Source organism: Pinus tabuliformis, chromosome 7 (assembly GCF_031772625.1).
Source record: "Pinus tabuliformis cultivar Carrire ecotype Pingquan chromosome 7, CPIR1, whole genome shotgun sequence".
NCBI classification, from domain to species: domain Eukaryota; kingdom Viridiplantae; phylum Streptophyta; class Pinopsida; order Pinales; family Pinaceae; genus Pinus; species Pinus tabuliformis.
Window position 1 is genome coordinate 1,674,663,379 of NC_142293.1, and position 17,947 is coordinate 1,674,681,325.

The following is a 17,947-nucleotide window of genomic DNA, read 5'->3' on the forward strand; positions in this document are numbered from 1 at the left end:
ATCTTCTATCCAAACTAAATCATATTATAGTTAGCAAATTGTGTAAACTTCCACAAGCTTCTTCTTACCAAATGACTTGCTTTCATTTAATCTTCTATCCAAACTAAATCATATTATAGTTAGCAAATTAAAAGTTTATATATATATATATATATATATATATATATATATATATATATATATATATAAATAAGTGAAATCAGAACATTTATATGTTTTGGTTTTCACTACCATAAAAGTTATAAATTTTTACCATTGACAATGAAACTTTTAGATAAGTTATCAATAATCAACCACCGATCACTAATAAAATATACTTTTATATATATTTATATATAAATATATAAATAAGAGAACAAAGCAAATCTAATTTCATTCACATAAATTTAAAATTTATATAGTATTTTTGATAAATTTTTTAAATATAATTTTTTTGTTTTTTAAAATAAATAATAAAAAATATTTTATTTATAGAAATTTTAAATTTATATTAATTTTTTAAATAAAATTTATTTATTTATTTTTAAATAATTAAAAAAATAATTTTTTTTTTCCAAATTCCCACAAATAACATGAATCAAGTTCAATTTTTTCTTTTTAAAAAAATAAAATTAATATTATAATAACTTCCCAACTTAAATCTTATCATTAAATTTTAATAATCTCTTAAAAACAATATTCTTTCTATAAAATATAAAAAGATTCTTCCATTCTTTATATAAAATATAAAAATATGCTTCAATTGTTTTTTTTAAATCTATAAATTTATCATTTAATTATAATCCATTTAAACTATAATGAATATAATAACCCTCCTTCTACCTAATAAAATAGTATAGTATGTCTTTCAAGTTTACAATTTATTTCCTAGTATGTCTTTCAAATTTATAATTTATTTCTTTTTTATAAACTTTGATTCACTGAACATTTTACTTTATTACGTACCTCTGCGATTCTATGCACGAGTGACTTAAATCCCAAACGGTGACACGAACGATAGAATTTATTGCCAAACACCATTCTCGTTCTGAAGCACCAGGGAGAGCATGGAAAGGCGAGATCAGAGTCCGGTTGCAGTTCGCCACCCCATGAGAAAACACTACAGAGGAGTTCGGCAGAGGCAATGGGGCAAATGGGTAGCCGAGATTCGCCTCCCTCAGAATCGAACCCGGCTCTGGCTCGGCACTTTTGACACCGCAGAAGCAGCAGCTCTAGCATATGACCGAGCTGCTTACAGATGGCGGGGTGAGTGCGCTCGGCTTAATTTCCCCCATTTGTTCTCAAAAAAGTATCAGAATTCCTCTCCCAGCTCCACCAATGGCAGGATTCCTCGCCTTTCTTGTGAAAAATCTGATCAGAAATATGCATATAATGGTGACCCAGTTCATACGAATGTATACAAGGGTCCCCCAATTCGGATAACTGCATACAACGGCGACCCAGTTCCTCTAGATGTATATAGGAGTGACCCAGTTCGGGTAACTGCATATAATGGTGACCCAGTTCGGATAAGTGCTTATAGTGGTGACCCAGTTGGCAATACCGTTACTTTAGCGGAATCCGAGCTTGAAAGCTCCTGCAGCCATGAATCCCCAAATACCAAAGTTGAGAGATTTATATGGGAGGAGGAGGATGAGAATTGGTTGAACAATCTGCCGGTTTTGGAGGCAGACATGACATGGGATGTTCTCAGTGGATGTTCAGATATTGACACTGAAGTCAGTCAGACTCGAACGTGTCACCTCTGGTAAGTTTGAATTTCAAAGTGTCTGGCTGGATTATTGCTACGAATGAATAAAATATACAGTCCTATTGTATTACTTTAGAATTTGGCGATCAGCTGCATCCATTGATTGCCTGGGACTTGTTTTAAGGAAAATCCTCAGCTGACAGAGAATTCATAACTAACCAGTATGCACACCCTCCCCTCCCCAGCCCAGGTGAGAAGCCAAGGTGTGCACATGAGTGGTTGCTTAACATATAGTTGAGAACATGGGTACCTTTCACCAAAGTATTTCAGGACATGTACCTGATCTAACAATATTTTCATTTTCAGGACTTGTGCCTGATCCAACATCATTTTTATCTTTTCACAGGTTTATGGAACCTTGCAAATTATGTGTTATGTATACATTAAGGACTTGTGCCTGATCCAACAACATTTTCATCTTCTCACAGGTTTATGGAACCTTGTAAATTATGTGTCTTATGTATACAGACTTTTGTTTCCTGCCAATATATTCAATTGGCTGGACTGTCAAGGCTAAAACATATTTCCATTCTCATTAGACACCTAGTTGTCACCCAAATATTGCTCATGGCAGTGGAAGTGCTTATATGTCTGTTATTTTCTTAAATAGTGTTCCGGTTGCCTCCTTGACAGCTTCAAGGACATTGGCATTTGTGAGACCAATGTAAATTGACTAAGAGCTATTCAATTAAACAGCTAAATTCCTGTCAGGGCTAAAACACATTTCCATGCTCATAAGGCACCCAGTTGTCACCCAAATATTGCTTATGGCTGTGGAAGTTGTCACCCAAATATTGCTCATGGCCGTGGAAGTGCTTAAATGTCTGTTATTTTTTAATAGTGATCTGGTTGCCTCCTTGACAGCTTCAAGGAGATTGGCATTTTTGAGACCAATGTAAATAGACTAAGGGCTATTCAATTAATCAGTTAAATTCCTGTCGATGGCTAAAACACAGTTCCATGCTCATAACACCCAGTTGTCACCCAAATATTGCTCATGGCAGTGGAAGTGTTTATATGTCTGTTATTTTTTTATTTCCATGCTCATAAGACACCCAGTTGTCAACCAAATATTGCTTATGGCAGTGGAAGTTCTTATATGTTTGTTATTTTTTTAATAAGGATCTAGTTACCTCCTTGATAGCTTCAAGGGTTTTGGCATTTGTGAGACCAATGTAAATAGTCTAAGGGCTATTCAATTAAACAGATAAAATAATAGAAAGTTGGGACTGATAGAGAGCAGTTTCCACAAGGAAAAGGATTTCTACGTTAAGGAAAGGGTTATTAAAGTTCAGAATAATTTACATGAAGTTGGAAATGAGAGAGTAGTTTGTGCAGAATTCTTTAAAGAAAAACAGAAAATTCCTTAAACAGGCAATAGCCCTTGAAGTTCAAAGTAATGGGGAATTAAGATCCGGCGGATGATGATTGCACTGGCTCGAGAGAAATTGCACTGGCTCGAGAGAAAGAAAAAGTCGATTAGCCAACCAATCCAAACAAATTGATCCATCCAGTCAAATGCCGATGAAAAATTAGGCATAGGCAACAAAGAATGAACTAATCACTCAGCAATTTAACATATAAAACAACCATTCAAGATATTGAGACAGTTGAATACCACTTGTTATTAATGGTGATATTATGAAGAATGTTAATATTCAAATAAATTTAAGTCACCTTGGATATGATGTAATTAAAAGATTTTGGATTGAGAAGAAATTACCATCTACAAAACTTTATTGTGGATTTTTTTATAAGTAACCAATGTGGATCTTTATTATGTAATAAGTATAAAGTTGTATTTATAATTCACAATTATATATATATATATATTTTGTAGAATAATAAATTGATATATTAAATTAGTGTCGTTATATGAATTGAATTACTGGTAACTGTTAATAGGCCTTAATTACTTTATGATTGTCACTTCTTTGTAGGATTTTTTGAGACCATCCAACATGGAAACTATGTGACATTTTGAGGACTTCGGGTTCATCCTCAGGCCCTTGATCAATGATAACATTAAAAGTTCCTCTGTTGTTAGGACCTATGTCACATGGTTCAGTGAACCTGAAGCTTCAGGTTCGAAATTCGGCGAACCTGAAAACAAAAATTTGAAGTTCGTTCAGGTTTGGCGAACCTGAAAGTCGAACCTGAACCTAAACGAACCTAATCGCGAACTTAAAACTTTTACCGTTTGAACTGCTCTATATTTGTGTTCAGCAGCAAATGCACTCTTCGAAGTTTCATAAACACTTCTGAACTGCTACTTCTGCAACAACTAGGTTGACAGCTAGTCCCTTCACTGTCGGGTTGTTACTCGCTTCACTGCTAGTCTGCTAGAAATGAAATGATAAAAATTGAAGGGTGAATTGGTCTTTTGGACATAGGTGAAAAGTTCACCAAAAAAAGTGATTCAAAACCCAAAATGATATATCAGCCGCAAGGCTACAATATAGCAGAAACTAGAAGCACAACTAAATGTCATATATATTAAGTAACAAACACTGAATCGAATTTAACCTAACTTAGTTAGTATAAAGAACGCTCATATGAGAAGAGGTGTTAATTTGAAAGCCAAATTTCCATGCTTATCATTGCTTTTTTCTCTTTATTGGCTGTTTGTAGTCATTGCTGAAACTAGGCACACATAAATGTCATATAAATAAGTAAAAAGCATTGGATCAATTTTAACTTATTTTAATTTAGTATAAAGGATAAGCGTCTGAGAAGAGGCGTTAATTTGAAATCCAGAGGATTTCCATGTTTCTCATTTCCTTATTATGCTTATTGGCTGTTGGTAATCATTGCTGAAAGCAATGTCTTTAAATTTCCTATTTCCACATAACAGTAAAAAACAATAATACATTTTAAAGTTTATATAAAACTATTGATAATCAAGTGCATGCATTTGCAACCTGCTTAAATGTCTTCAATCCATCCACCATTGTACTCAAAACTAGTGTTTTGTTCTCTTTAGACAGTGACATCCCAAAAATTTCCATGAGATAAAGAAATTGCATTCCTTCTTCCCAAAATAGTTGGGAAGTCCAACCACTTTGCCATGAGGTCTCTTTCAAGAACTGAATTGATACTTCTTTCAGAGAACTCAACAAATAGCTCCAATATACTTCTGGTCTGTGTAATGTTTTGTTAGTCAATTATTTATGTGCTTGTTAGAAGTGGAAGATAGTGTCCTTCGTAAATATATCTTACTATTAATTTTGGCAAAATGAGCCTCATATGGGCATCTTCAATTATTATGACATCATTATTCATGTATGTTTACTAATAAGAATTTGTATTCATGTGTTTATGGATCGATTTTGAATTTTCTATTATTTTGTCAGATATATATATATATATATATATATATATATATATTGAAAAATATGTATAGTCGAACCTAATGCCGAACCTCATTCGAACCTGATCGGAAAATTTGAATTCGAATCGAACTTAATCGTTGTCGAACTCGAGTTCAAACTCGAACCGTGTGACATAGGTTAGGACATAGCACAACAATGTCAGTGAGATTTGGTAGCACTTGCCTCTTGTTAGTGGCAGCCAATTATTGCTTTTGATTGTACAATCAAATTTTTTGAAGTGAATCCAAAGTGGCATTGTTGACATCTCTTCTAGCTAATTCTAGGCGTAAAGGATGTCCTTTTAGACTAGAAGGTAATCCCGATGATGATGACGTTGATAAACACTAGTTTTACCTTGTTATTGAATTTGCATGGTTTCATAGGAAGTGATTGGGCGTGGACATTAAATAAGCCCCCTTAAATGCTTCAAGTACAATGGGAATAATCCCACAAAAGCTCATTATCAAACAACAATTTTGGCTAGGAGAAAATATTTGTAATACACCATCCCACCCCCTTTGGTATTTCTCGAGTTGTGGAAGTGTTACATCAAAATTAATCTGATCTTCAAGATCTATTATCAAGATGGGGTCACAAAAATCCTCTTTTTCCAATCTCATCAAAACTCAAAGTAAATGCCACTATCATGTTTGGATTTTCGAGAGATTTCCAACAATATAAATTTTATCTCAATCTGATTTTTAGATTGAAAGTAATACCCATTTGAAGTTTGTGCCCATACACCTTGCCATATCAGCAAGCACTGCCACATGGTTCTCTTGAGAGCCTACGTGGCGCCACCACATCACCTATGGTCCCCTATATTTATTGCCATGTCATTAGACCTTTGCGCCATCACGCCACTCCTGTAGGAGCCACTTTAATCATATGTGGCATGACAAAGACTTTCACATCAATTGTCAAAGGAAGACCCTTTTAGCGCTCTTTGTTAACCATGCCCATAACCAGAAGATGCTACAGACGAGCTTGCCGCTAGATGGAAAGTGCCAATGGGAATTTTCCCATCCCTCATTGCTAATAATTTGACGTCACACCTTCTATTTTTGGGATGATCTGGCATGATTTATGGTGCCACTTGACATCAACGTCACTTAGCTCCATGTCACATGCCCCCCTCTACTTATTTTTTATGTTATGCTGATGTCAAGGTGATGCCATTCTACCACGTAGCATCCTTTTATGGTGCCATGTGTCGTCCATAATCAACTCTTTGGCCATCCAAAAAGGACGCCCCTACCTACCATGTGTCATGCCATGTCTGAATAAATCCATGTCACCCATCCACGTGCCGTCCACATAGCCTTGTTCGATCCTCTTGGCTTCTGCCACCTTATCCAGGGTCGTGGGTCCCACTAAGCTAATCCCCTTCATGTAAAGCCACATTTTTATGTTATATCAAATTTGGTGCCCAAGGCACAATTTCACCCTTATATGTCAATTCCTTTCTCCATCCCCCGGAATAGAGATATTCATGTCTCACTAGCATGCCATGACATCGTAGCTTCATAACACCAAGGTGTGAAGTAGGTGTTATTCCATACCAGCGCAGCACGCCATTATATTTATTGTCATGTAACACAGAAATCTTCATCCCACACCCTCCATCAACAATGCCATTCCAAAAATGACCAACACATACAATTTGTCAAGGGAGGTGCATTGCGATGTGAATTTTCATGTCAGAGAATAGGAATAATCCCATCCTGCACCATTGTCAATAGCGCCAATGACATCTTGTGGAGCCCACCCTAGATATCACCTTTCTGTGCAAGATATCTGGATTATTTCACATCAGATGCTTCCATGAAAGAGTACAAGTCATAACCAACCAAATGCCCATACTCCCAGATACATCTATTGGGTATGAAATGCATCTAGCCAGGATACCACTCTGTCCAATTTTGTTCACACCCGGTTACAAGCTCGATCACTTCAACAATTCAACCTTCTAAACTTTAAGAAATTTCCAGGGAATTGGCCAAGCTTCCCCTAAAGCAAGGTGTTCCTCCAATTATTGACTTCCTCAAGAATGAACCCTGCATTCAAGACACTAGCACACAAAACACTATAGACAACCATAATAAGGAAAAATAAGTTTTCAACATGCCTACTAGTAAACACCAAAATAGGTTAGCCTCACTTAGTAAATTCAAGCCCAATGATAACATATCATATCACAAGATGGATTCCACACTCAATATTATCAGCCATACTGATAAAACATAGACCACAAAATAAAGACAATCAACAGTCTTAACTAGTCATGAACCATGGCCATACTAAACAATGGAATCCATATGCTATAATAATTAACCTAGCACATTAGGAATTCATATCCAACCATGTAAATAGCCCTACACGTAGGAATATATTAGCAAACATAGAGGTCTCCAAGCCACTCACAACCTTGAGAACAAATATATATAACATCTCATAAGAGACACATGGGAGTGTCACCTTCCTTGATAAACAGAGCTAATAATTTCACCTATGACTGATAGAAATATCATTCATTATTCACCATCTGATAAATGTACAAGTAAATATACTTATCAAATTATTTCCTCCTCATAAGAAGTCTGTAGTCTTCAGTGTTGAAAATATAACTATAATCGGTCTTCATAATGTAATATAATTATTGATGTATCTATTATTATTATTTTATTTTTAATCAAGCATGTTCTCTATGCTCAATGGAGTAAAAATGAATCAATATAATTTGTATTTGTGTCATGTCCATTTGGACAATTGAAAGAAAAGAAAAATGATCTTTTATTTTTGTCAAAGAGTCAAACAAAGGTTCAAGTCGGCTTATGTGGCAATTTTTCACCATCCTGGAAAACTATATAAAAGAGTTACTTTGACCTCTTGGTAGTCAATCAAGTTTTGAAATCATCATCAAGCTCTGTGATTAAAAAGTGAAGAAAAGCAAGCCGAAATCAAGAGAAGAATAAGAAAGTAAGAAGAGAAAAGAAGAAACCATTTTTCTGCCTCACCCTTTTTCACACGTGTGAAGTTTGTGACATCTCTGAAGCAGCCACAAGGTTGAAATTCAGCTTCTGCAGCAGGGCCGCAAATTTTGTTATTGATCAAGTTTGGAGAAGGTTTGACTATATTTGATTTCCATTGACTTTGACCTATTAAAAAAGGCTTGGGAGGAGGGCTGACTTGGAATCTTTGACAATATTGGTATAGGTTTTGGATATCTCATTTTGACTTGATTCTACAAGAAGAGGATTGTTGGGTTTTCCCCTTTGTGGGGTTTTGCACTGGCTTGGAGCCTAAACTTTTGTGTCTCTTTCTTCTTTTTGATCTTGGAAGACTAAATATTGTATAGTTTATTGATGAAGAAGAAATAATTAGTAATAAGAAGAAAATTAACATTCACAAGTAATTATCAAGAAGGAGAATCAAGTATCATCTGTATTCCACTTGATTTTTCCAACATTTAGCAAGGTATTAATCCATGATATTTACAACATATTAGATTATAAGAATCGCACACCAAAGCAGACTAGTTGGAGCATATTAAGCAACCTTGCATATTCATGCAAGTAACTTTGTAAATCATGATAATATTAGAAAACACATAGAACCATAAGTTAAACCATCACCATGCATGCATCTAAAGCAACACATACATCATGATCATACAAAGATCTCAACAACTTTATGAGATAGAGTTATTCCATGCACTCAACACATAAATTGCATTCCTAATGAGGTAGGCCACCATTATGGTTATCACAGTGAGCTTCCCAAACTTATAAACATATAATGATGACATAAACTCATGACATCACAAATCAGTCTTGAGTGATATAAGATCACCAATCAAGATCATATTAGACAACCTGCACCCATATAACTCAAGCAACTCATAATCACTGTAAGTACACAAATTAGTTGGTTAATCATGATTAAACAATGGATTATGCATTTTTATGTAAATGCCACATGATTAATCATTGGTCATAAATCTAATAAGGCATATTACAATTTATAGGATAACATGCATAACCCAAGGATACTTATCTGGATTACTTTGAGATGGTTAGCAACTGAAGGACAAATTTCCACTCTCCTCCCAACCATAGGCCAACTACACAACAACATTTTTTGTATCTAACCACCTTCGAGCCAGACCCGGGGTTTGAGGAATTTCTTGCACAGGGGAAGTTTACACTAGTGGTTTTTTCTTTCATTGAGATTCATACAATACACACACACACAAGCTTAGACAAACAGGGTATCAAACAAAGTGAGAGGGATCAATGCCTAGATTCACAGAGCACATAATCAAGGTCGTAGAGAACTAACTCCAAGTTACAATTTTGATAATTAGGTCCATCTCTGCCCCAACCAGTTATACCATGCCCCACTACTACACGTCAAACAACATCAGTCTTCAATCAATCCTTTTGATAAAGAATAGAACTAGTGTAAACCAACAAGCTAAGACTCAGAGTGAGTATGAAAATTCTCCTAGAGGACCTCCTCTTTCCCATGCAAAGTCAGTGATGTCTGTCTCTCACTACTACCCTTTTTCTTTTCCTTTTCTTATCCTCCTGTGAATGTGTCCCTTTCTTTTCCTTCATGTATTAATGTGAAACGTCCATGTCCAATCTCGTCTTTGCTATGTGTTAGGTGGTGTCTCGGCATTTCCTCCCTCTTTGGGTGAGTATCGACCTATTGATAGCACACAAACATGCATTGGGTGCAACCTACCAACACAGCACTGATAACCATGTCTTTTAATTCTATTGGTAGGGGACATGGCTTCAAGTAAAATAGGCAAACAAGAAGCTTCCCTCAAACCAAGAAGTAGTAAGGATATCCAACCTTTAGTTGCGTTAATTAATTAAAAATAATAATAACTATCATATGTTTAATCAGAGGTCCAACGAGTGATGACCCTTCCACATCAATGTTACAATCACAGTCATTATTACTGTAAGCATGGGTAGAACAAGGGGATATTACAAACCCCACCCCCTTAAAGGAGCATTGCCCTCAATGTTATGAAATATAGAGGATGCCAACAAAAAATGAGTTATATCTTTACAACTCTTTATCTCATCAAAATTTCCCATGTCATGAATGGTTATGTCTAACCATGTTGTTCACTGTACTCAGGGCTCCTTCAGGGAACAAATTCAACTCATTGCTTCCAGGGACACATTTGATGATTGCTTGATCCCACTAAGTGTGCACATGATCTTTTGAAACCAATTTGCTTCAATTTCCTCTTCCTTCAATCACATACCTTCCAAGTTTAGGCATCCCCTTCTCTACTTCCCCAGTTCCCTCGGGTGATATATCCCTTGGCAAGGCTTCCTTGCATAGGAAGATTCTTTACAGCTAAGCCATCCCTCTGACTTGTTTTATTAACACAAAATATTAGTCATGACATCTATCACGACAATAAAAAAATGTCATATTTTTCCAACATCTTTGCAATGGCCTAGTTCTTGAGGTCTTCAACTCCATTATGCTAATGTTGCTTTTTTCGTAGTCATGGTTATATATTTGTGTTGGGTAGTTCATTTCTTCTCCTTTATGTAGTCTTCATAAAGCCTCATCTTTAAATCCATCTCACTGAGTGATTTATCAACCAAAGAAAGCACTCAGTGGCTGATACAATACTCCACGCAGTCTTTGTGCTAGATAGTTCAGTAGTTCACCTACACCATAAGCACTTGATTCTTATGAGATTAATCATAAAAGCTTTAAAACATATTAAATTATAACTTAAACATAAATTTCTTTAAATTGATAATTAATACTTATCTTTGTAGTTATTCCTTGTTTTCTTGGATTTACAAGCATTGAGTGGTTTATGAGACCAAGTTAAGTACTTAATGGTTTATATGCTCAACACAATCTTCAGTCAACTCCATATTTAAATCTAGCTCACTAAGTGGTTTATTAGCCCCAAGGAAAGCACTCAGTGGCAGTCACACTGGTCCATGCAATCTTCAACCAACTCCATCTTTAAATTCAACTCACTAAGTGGTTTATCAACCCCAAGGAAAGAACTCAATGGTGGTCACATTGCTCCACACAATCTTTTCGTATAGGTCTCAATAAGCCCCCCCCTCTCACTCACCTCCCAATAAGTGTGGGAACTACCATCAAGGTAGCTTTTTGTCGACATGGATATTATTTGACACCCCACCTTCATTATCATCACACTTCTAATAAGGCATGGGCTGTTGTTCGACAAGTATATAAGTGGCTAGCTAGCACTTTGGTGGTGATAATAGCCAAACTATATGCTTTGAATGGCTTCTCAACCCCAAGCTAGCATTCAGTGGCATATGATCTGAACAAGGAATCCAATTAGCTATTAGTATACCCGTTGATACATTATTCAACATGTATTTATCATAAACATAATATAAACATGAGGACATAAATGTCATAAGCACATGAGCATAATAATAGTTAACATCAAGAGTTCATTCTTGGACACTTGCTCAATGGATCCCTTACATGACAAGGGATCTTATTAGATAACCTCATCATGTTATCCCAAACATACCATTCACATAGTCATCATATTTTTAAGAACATTAATTAATCATCCTTCCACTGGGATGATTCTCGACAATGACTTGTCAAATGAAATGGAAACATATACATTCATTTCATCATTAACATATTTATGAAACATAGAATGTGCATATACCAAACATGATTCAGGTCTAGGAAAAACTTCCTTCTTATGCCATTTTCATAGCTATCATGTCATTATCTATTTTGTTCATGTGAACCCAGCTAGGTCCACCTAGTTTTTTTGTCACCTTCTTCTACCTTCCACTATCATTCTTCTGATGGACAAGGTTTAATCAGGGTCCTACATTTCTGGTTGGATTTTATTCAACTCTTTTCCATGAGCTTCTTTTATTTCTTTTCTCACAACCATCAACCAACCAAGACCAAACCACCAAAAAAGGAAAGAAGAAATAATGAAAAACAAAGAAAGACCACAATAGCAACACATGACAACAACAAAAGCAACATGGCCATGCTCAAAGTCAATAAACAAAAGCAACAAGAAAATTTGTGGTTAACAATAACAACAAAGACATGCACAACATTCCCTTTCACATGATCCATTAGTCCACCACAAACTCAATCCCTTGAGTTCTCATCTCGTTTTTCATTATAGGTTGTTGGTTTAGGTGCGTGGAGTTTGCATGGGATTTTCTTCCTCTTGAGCATTATGAGGTTTCTTTTTTGCCTTGTTAGCTTCCATTTTTCTAATATCTCTAGGCCTAGGAAACCCCCATTCTAGGAAGTCTACTTGTCCCAAGGTTTTCCCGCATGGGGTAGTCATTAGAGCCTTACAACCAAGCACACTCCAAGCATGCTCTAATGACACGTGCATGGAGTCTCATGGCCAAGTACCCATCTGACATGCTCCATTTCATTACTCATGGAGTCTTATGGTTAAGGTATCTATTATGACTTGCTCTCATGAGATAACAAAGTGCCACAAACCACAATGCCCTCACAACCATCTTCTTCCTAAGCTCCCAGCTCCATCATTTCACCTATGTCATGACATTTAATTTTCCATGAGATATACTAAAATATTTCAAGCCATAAATTTAAATTGCCTAGCTTTGCTTCATTCATAAGCGTAATCTCATATGTGAGATCTTGCTTTCATCATGATGTTGGGCTCCTTTGTAGGTGGTGTTAATATGTCATGGTGGCTTTGATACCCCATCCTATTCCACGCTCTACCTGCAATATGATCTTTCAATTAGCCAACACTTGTCAGTGCTTATATGTACAATCTTTTCATTGCAAAATAAATTCACAACAACCTGAAGTGACCTCAAAATTATTATACTCATAACAATTCTATCACTCCAACTAAATTCAAATAAATTGAAATGAAATTGTCATTGTACTATACATATGCATCACATTTATTCCAAGCATTTCCTAATGCAATTAAACATTTATTCCAACAGACCAATGAGTCTGAAATGAGAAATGTATATCTCTAAGTTCATGAACAGTTTAGCATTCATTACTACAATCTTTCATACCAAAGGCTTCCCGCCTTAACCATGCCTTTTCCTGGGCATCCCTGCAAGGCATTCATTAATTTGAAACAACAAATATCAATTTCAGTTGAAAGAAACTCTTACCCCATTCCTTTCCTTTACCTTTTTATTGTGGCCTTCTACTAGCTTGCTTGTTTGTCATTACCAACACTTCCCATTGAAACCTTTTTAAGGGGTCCAACTACTTGGTAACATTCCTATTGTTACAATATTCAACAATTTATAATGCAAATTCATTTTGACAAGCATGTGTCACCCATGCACACATCCCATGCTATGTATATGTTGTCAATTGCTAGCCTTTACTATTTCCATTTATGCACACAACAAAGGTTAGAAGCATAAGCACATTAATAATGGTAGTTTATAGCACAAATGTTGTTCTTGCACACTTGCCCAACAATTCCTCCATGTGAAATGGAATCCATTAAATTTCATTGTGTTACTCAAAACATAACATGTACAAATTTTATTTACATAACATTACTGTATGCACCTAGCATACCTTCATGCCTCTAGCATATCATTGTTTAATATCGGACATGTATCTAAGATTTATTTCATCTCTTGCATTATTATCATGCCTATGCTATCATCCATTGCCTTATGGAAACTTATTGAAACTTTAAAGAAAAATAGTAAATTAGCAAGAAATAAGCTATGAGATTCCCCCTCGGTTATGGCTACACCACTCAACCATAAATGTTTGCAATTTTGTTGGGCTAATCCAGGGAATCTAGTCAACATCCTGCATGTTTATCTTGATGCATCAAACTCAAATCCATCTTGAAATAACATTAGTATTCATATATACACCAAAATAATTTCACACAAGTACACATGCATGCATATATATTAACCCTAAAACTTAAACTCTTTCCTATACTCAAGCCCATCCAATTTCAATGTTGAACCATGCTTTGATACCACTTTGTAACACACCCTCCCACCCCCTTGCATATTTTTGGGGTTGTGGAAAGTGTTAAATCAAAATTAAATCGATATTCAAGGTTTATTATGAAGGTGGGGTCACAGAAATCTTCTTGTTCCAACCTCATTGAAACTCAAAGTAAATGCCACCATTGTGTTTGGCTCATCGAGAGCTTTCGGCGATATAAACATTATCTCAGTTCGATCCCCAGATTGAAAGTTATGCCCATTTGAAGTTTGGGCCCTTAACCCTTTCCATATCAACAAGCATTCCCACATGGTACTCTCAAGAGCCTATGTGGCATTGCCACATCACTCGTGGTCCCGTGTGGCTCCCACCATGTCATTGCACCTTTGCACCGTCACACCACTCCTCTAGGAGCATTCCTCTTCAATCATCTCTGACGTGAAAAAAAAATTCACATCAATTGTTAGAGGAAGTCTCGTTTAGTGCCCTTCGTTAACCATTCCCATAACCCAGAGGTGCTACAGACGAACTTGGTGCTAGATGGGAGGCACTAATGGAATTTTCTCATCCCTCAATGCCAATATTTTGACGTTGCGCCTTCTATTTCCGAGACAACATGGCATGGCCCATGGCACCACCTAACATCCATGTCACCTAGCTCCACATCACCTGTCCCCCTCTATTTATTGCTATTGTCATGTTGATGTGAGGCTGATGTCATCCTACCATGTGGCATCCTCTGACGGTGCCACATTTCATCTAGAATCAACTCTTTGGCCATCCAAAAAAGACACTTTTTCTTGCCATGTGCCACGCTATGTAGGCTTTATGTCAACATAAGTCCACATTACCCATCCTTGTGGCATCCACGTAGCCTTATTAGGTCCTCATGGCATTTACCATCTTAGCTAGGGTCGTGGGTCCCACTAGGATGAGACCCTTCATGCAAATCCACATTTTTACGCTCTATCAAATTTGCTGCCCAATGCACAGTTTCACTGTTATATGTCAATTCCTTTCTCTGTCCCTTGTGACAAAGATATTCTTGTCTTGCCACTGTGTCATAGCATCATAGCACCACATCGCCAAGGCATGAAGTAGGTGTTATTCCAAACTAACGCGACAAAACAAAAGATTTCTCATCACTTAATGGGTAAATTACCGTCTTTTGCCCTATATTAACAATGCCATTCCGAAAATGATCAACACATACAACTTGCCAAGAGAGGCATGGCATGACATGAATTTTCACGTTGCGCAATGGAAATAATTCCATGCCATGCTATTGTTAATAGCACTAACGACATCTTATAGAGCCCGCCTAGGATATCACCTTTCCATGCAAGATATCTAAATGATTTCACTTTCAGTTCTTCCACAAAAGAGCATAATTCATAACCAGTTGGATGCCCAGACTCCCTGATACATCCGCAGGGTATGAAATGCATCTAGGTAGGATATCCCTATGTCCCATTTCTTCTGAACCCAGTTACAAGTCTGATCTCTTTAACAATTCAATCTTACAAATTTTAAGAAATTTCCAGGGAATCGACCAAGCTTCCCCCTGAAGCAAAGTGTTTCTCAAATTGTCAACTTCCTCAATAATGAACCCTTCGTTCAAGACACTAGCATGTGAAACACCAAACGTAGCCATAATAAGGAAAAAATAAGTTGTCAATATGCCTACCGACAACCACCAAAATAAACTAGCATCACTTAGTAAATTCAATCCCAACAACAACATATCATATCACAAGATGGATTCCGCACCCAATATTATCAACCCTACTGATAAAAAATACATCACAACATAAAGACAATCAACAATGTTAACTAGTCATGAACCGTGGCCATATCAAACAATAGAATCCACATACCATAATTAACTAGGCACATTACGCGTTCATATCCAACCACGTAAATAACCCTGCATGCAAGAATATATTAGCAAAAACATACGTATCCAAGCCACTCACAATCCTAAGAACAAATATATAAATAACATCTCATCATAGACACACAAGGGTGTCACATTCCTCCATGGATATGGCTAATACTTTCAACTATATATCATAGAAATATCATTCATCATATATTCATCCAATTACTTCCTCCTCATAAGAAGAAGTCTACAATCTTGAGCAAGGTATTAATCCATGATATTTGTAACATATTAGATTATAGGAATTAGAAACCAAAATAGGTTATTTGAAGCATATTAAGCAACCATTCATATTCATGCAAGTAACTCTATAAATGATGATAATATCAACAAACATATAGATCCATAAGTTAATCCATCACCATGCAGGCATATAAAGTAACACATACATCATGATTATACAAAGATCTCAACAACTTCCTGAGATAGAGTTATTACATGCACCCAACACATAAATTGCACTCGTAATGAGGTAGGCCACCATTATGGTTATGACATTGAACTGCCCAAACTTATAAACATATAATGATGACAAACACTCATGAAATCACATATTAGTCCTCAGTGATATTAGATCACTAATCAAGATCATATCAGACAACCTACAAGAGAATAGAATGTCTGCACATGCATAAATCAAGCAACTCATAATCACCACATGTACATAAATTAGTTGGTTAATCATGATTAAACAATGAATCATGCATCCTTATATAAATGGAATAGGATTAATCATTGTTCATAAAACCAATAAGGCATATTACAATCTATATGATAACATGCATAATCCAAGGATACTTATCTAAATTAGTGTGAGATATTTGGAAAATGAGGGAGGAATTTCCACGATCCTCCCAACAATAAGCCAACTACACCACATTATTTCTTGAAGCCGATCATCCTTGCGTTGGACCCCTGGTCTGAGGACTTGCTAGCACAAGGGAAGATTACACCAGTGTTTTTTTCATTCACTAAGCTTCATACAATCCACACATCCTAGGAAAAACAAGGTCTCAAACACAATTAGAGGGATTGTTGTCCAGATTCGCAGAGCACATACTTAAGGTTATAGAGAACCAACTCCAGGTTACAATTTCAATAATCATATCCATCTATGCCCTAATCATCTATGCCATTCCCCACCACTACGCTTGTCGAACAACATCAAACTTGAACACCTTCTGATAAAGAATAGAACCAGTGTGATCTAGCGAGCTAAGACTCAGAGTGAGTCCAAAAATGATCCTAAAGGACCTCCTCTCTCCCCATGCAATGTGAACGTTGTCTGCCTATCACTACTTCCCTTTTTGTTTTCCTTTTGGGTCCTTTTGTATCCTCCTGCAAATGCGCCCCTTCCTTTTCCTTCACATTTCCACATGAAACATCCATGTCCAATCCTCTCTTTGCCATGTGTCAGGTGGCGGCTTTCCTATTCACAACATGGGCCTATTCACAACATGCAATAGGTACCCAATAGGCACGCAATAGGTGTCACACTCACCGACACACCACCAATAACTGTGTCTTTTAATTCAGTTGGTAGGGGACATGACTTCAAACAAAATAAGTGGGCAACAAGCATCCCTCAAACTAAGGATTTGTAAGGCTATCCAACCTTCAGTTGCATTAATTTAATAAAAATAATAATAATTATCATATGTTTAATTATAGGTCCAAATATTCATGGTCCTTCCATGCTAATCAGTTACAATCACAATAATTATTACCATAAACAGAGGTAGAATAGGGGGGTGTTACAATATTCACAAATGTTCCAACTATTTAAGTCTCTGCCAGGAACAATCAAAATAGGAAAAAAAGGAAAAAATTTCTAGACTCACCGGTGAGCATTGATTCATTGATGACTTTGAGAAATCACTC

The 17,947-nt window shown here is 36.2% G+C and overlaps 1 protein-coding gene across 1 annotated transcript; it reads left to right on the top strand.

Annotated features, from left to right (window-relative positions):
• The first annotated feature begins 913 nt into the window (after window positions 1-913).
• LOC149254888 (uncharacterized) lies at window positions 914-2,673 on the top strand. Its single transcript, XM_089457139.1, has one exon. The coding sequence runs from the start codon at window positions 1,047-1,049 to the stop codon at window positions 1,749-1,751; it is 705 nt and encodes a 234-aa protein (XP_089313265.1). The 5' UTR covers window positions 914-1,046; the 3' UTR covers window positions 1,752-2,673.
• Window positions 2,674-17,947: the final 15,274 nt, after the last annotated feature.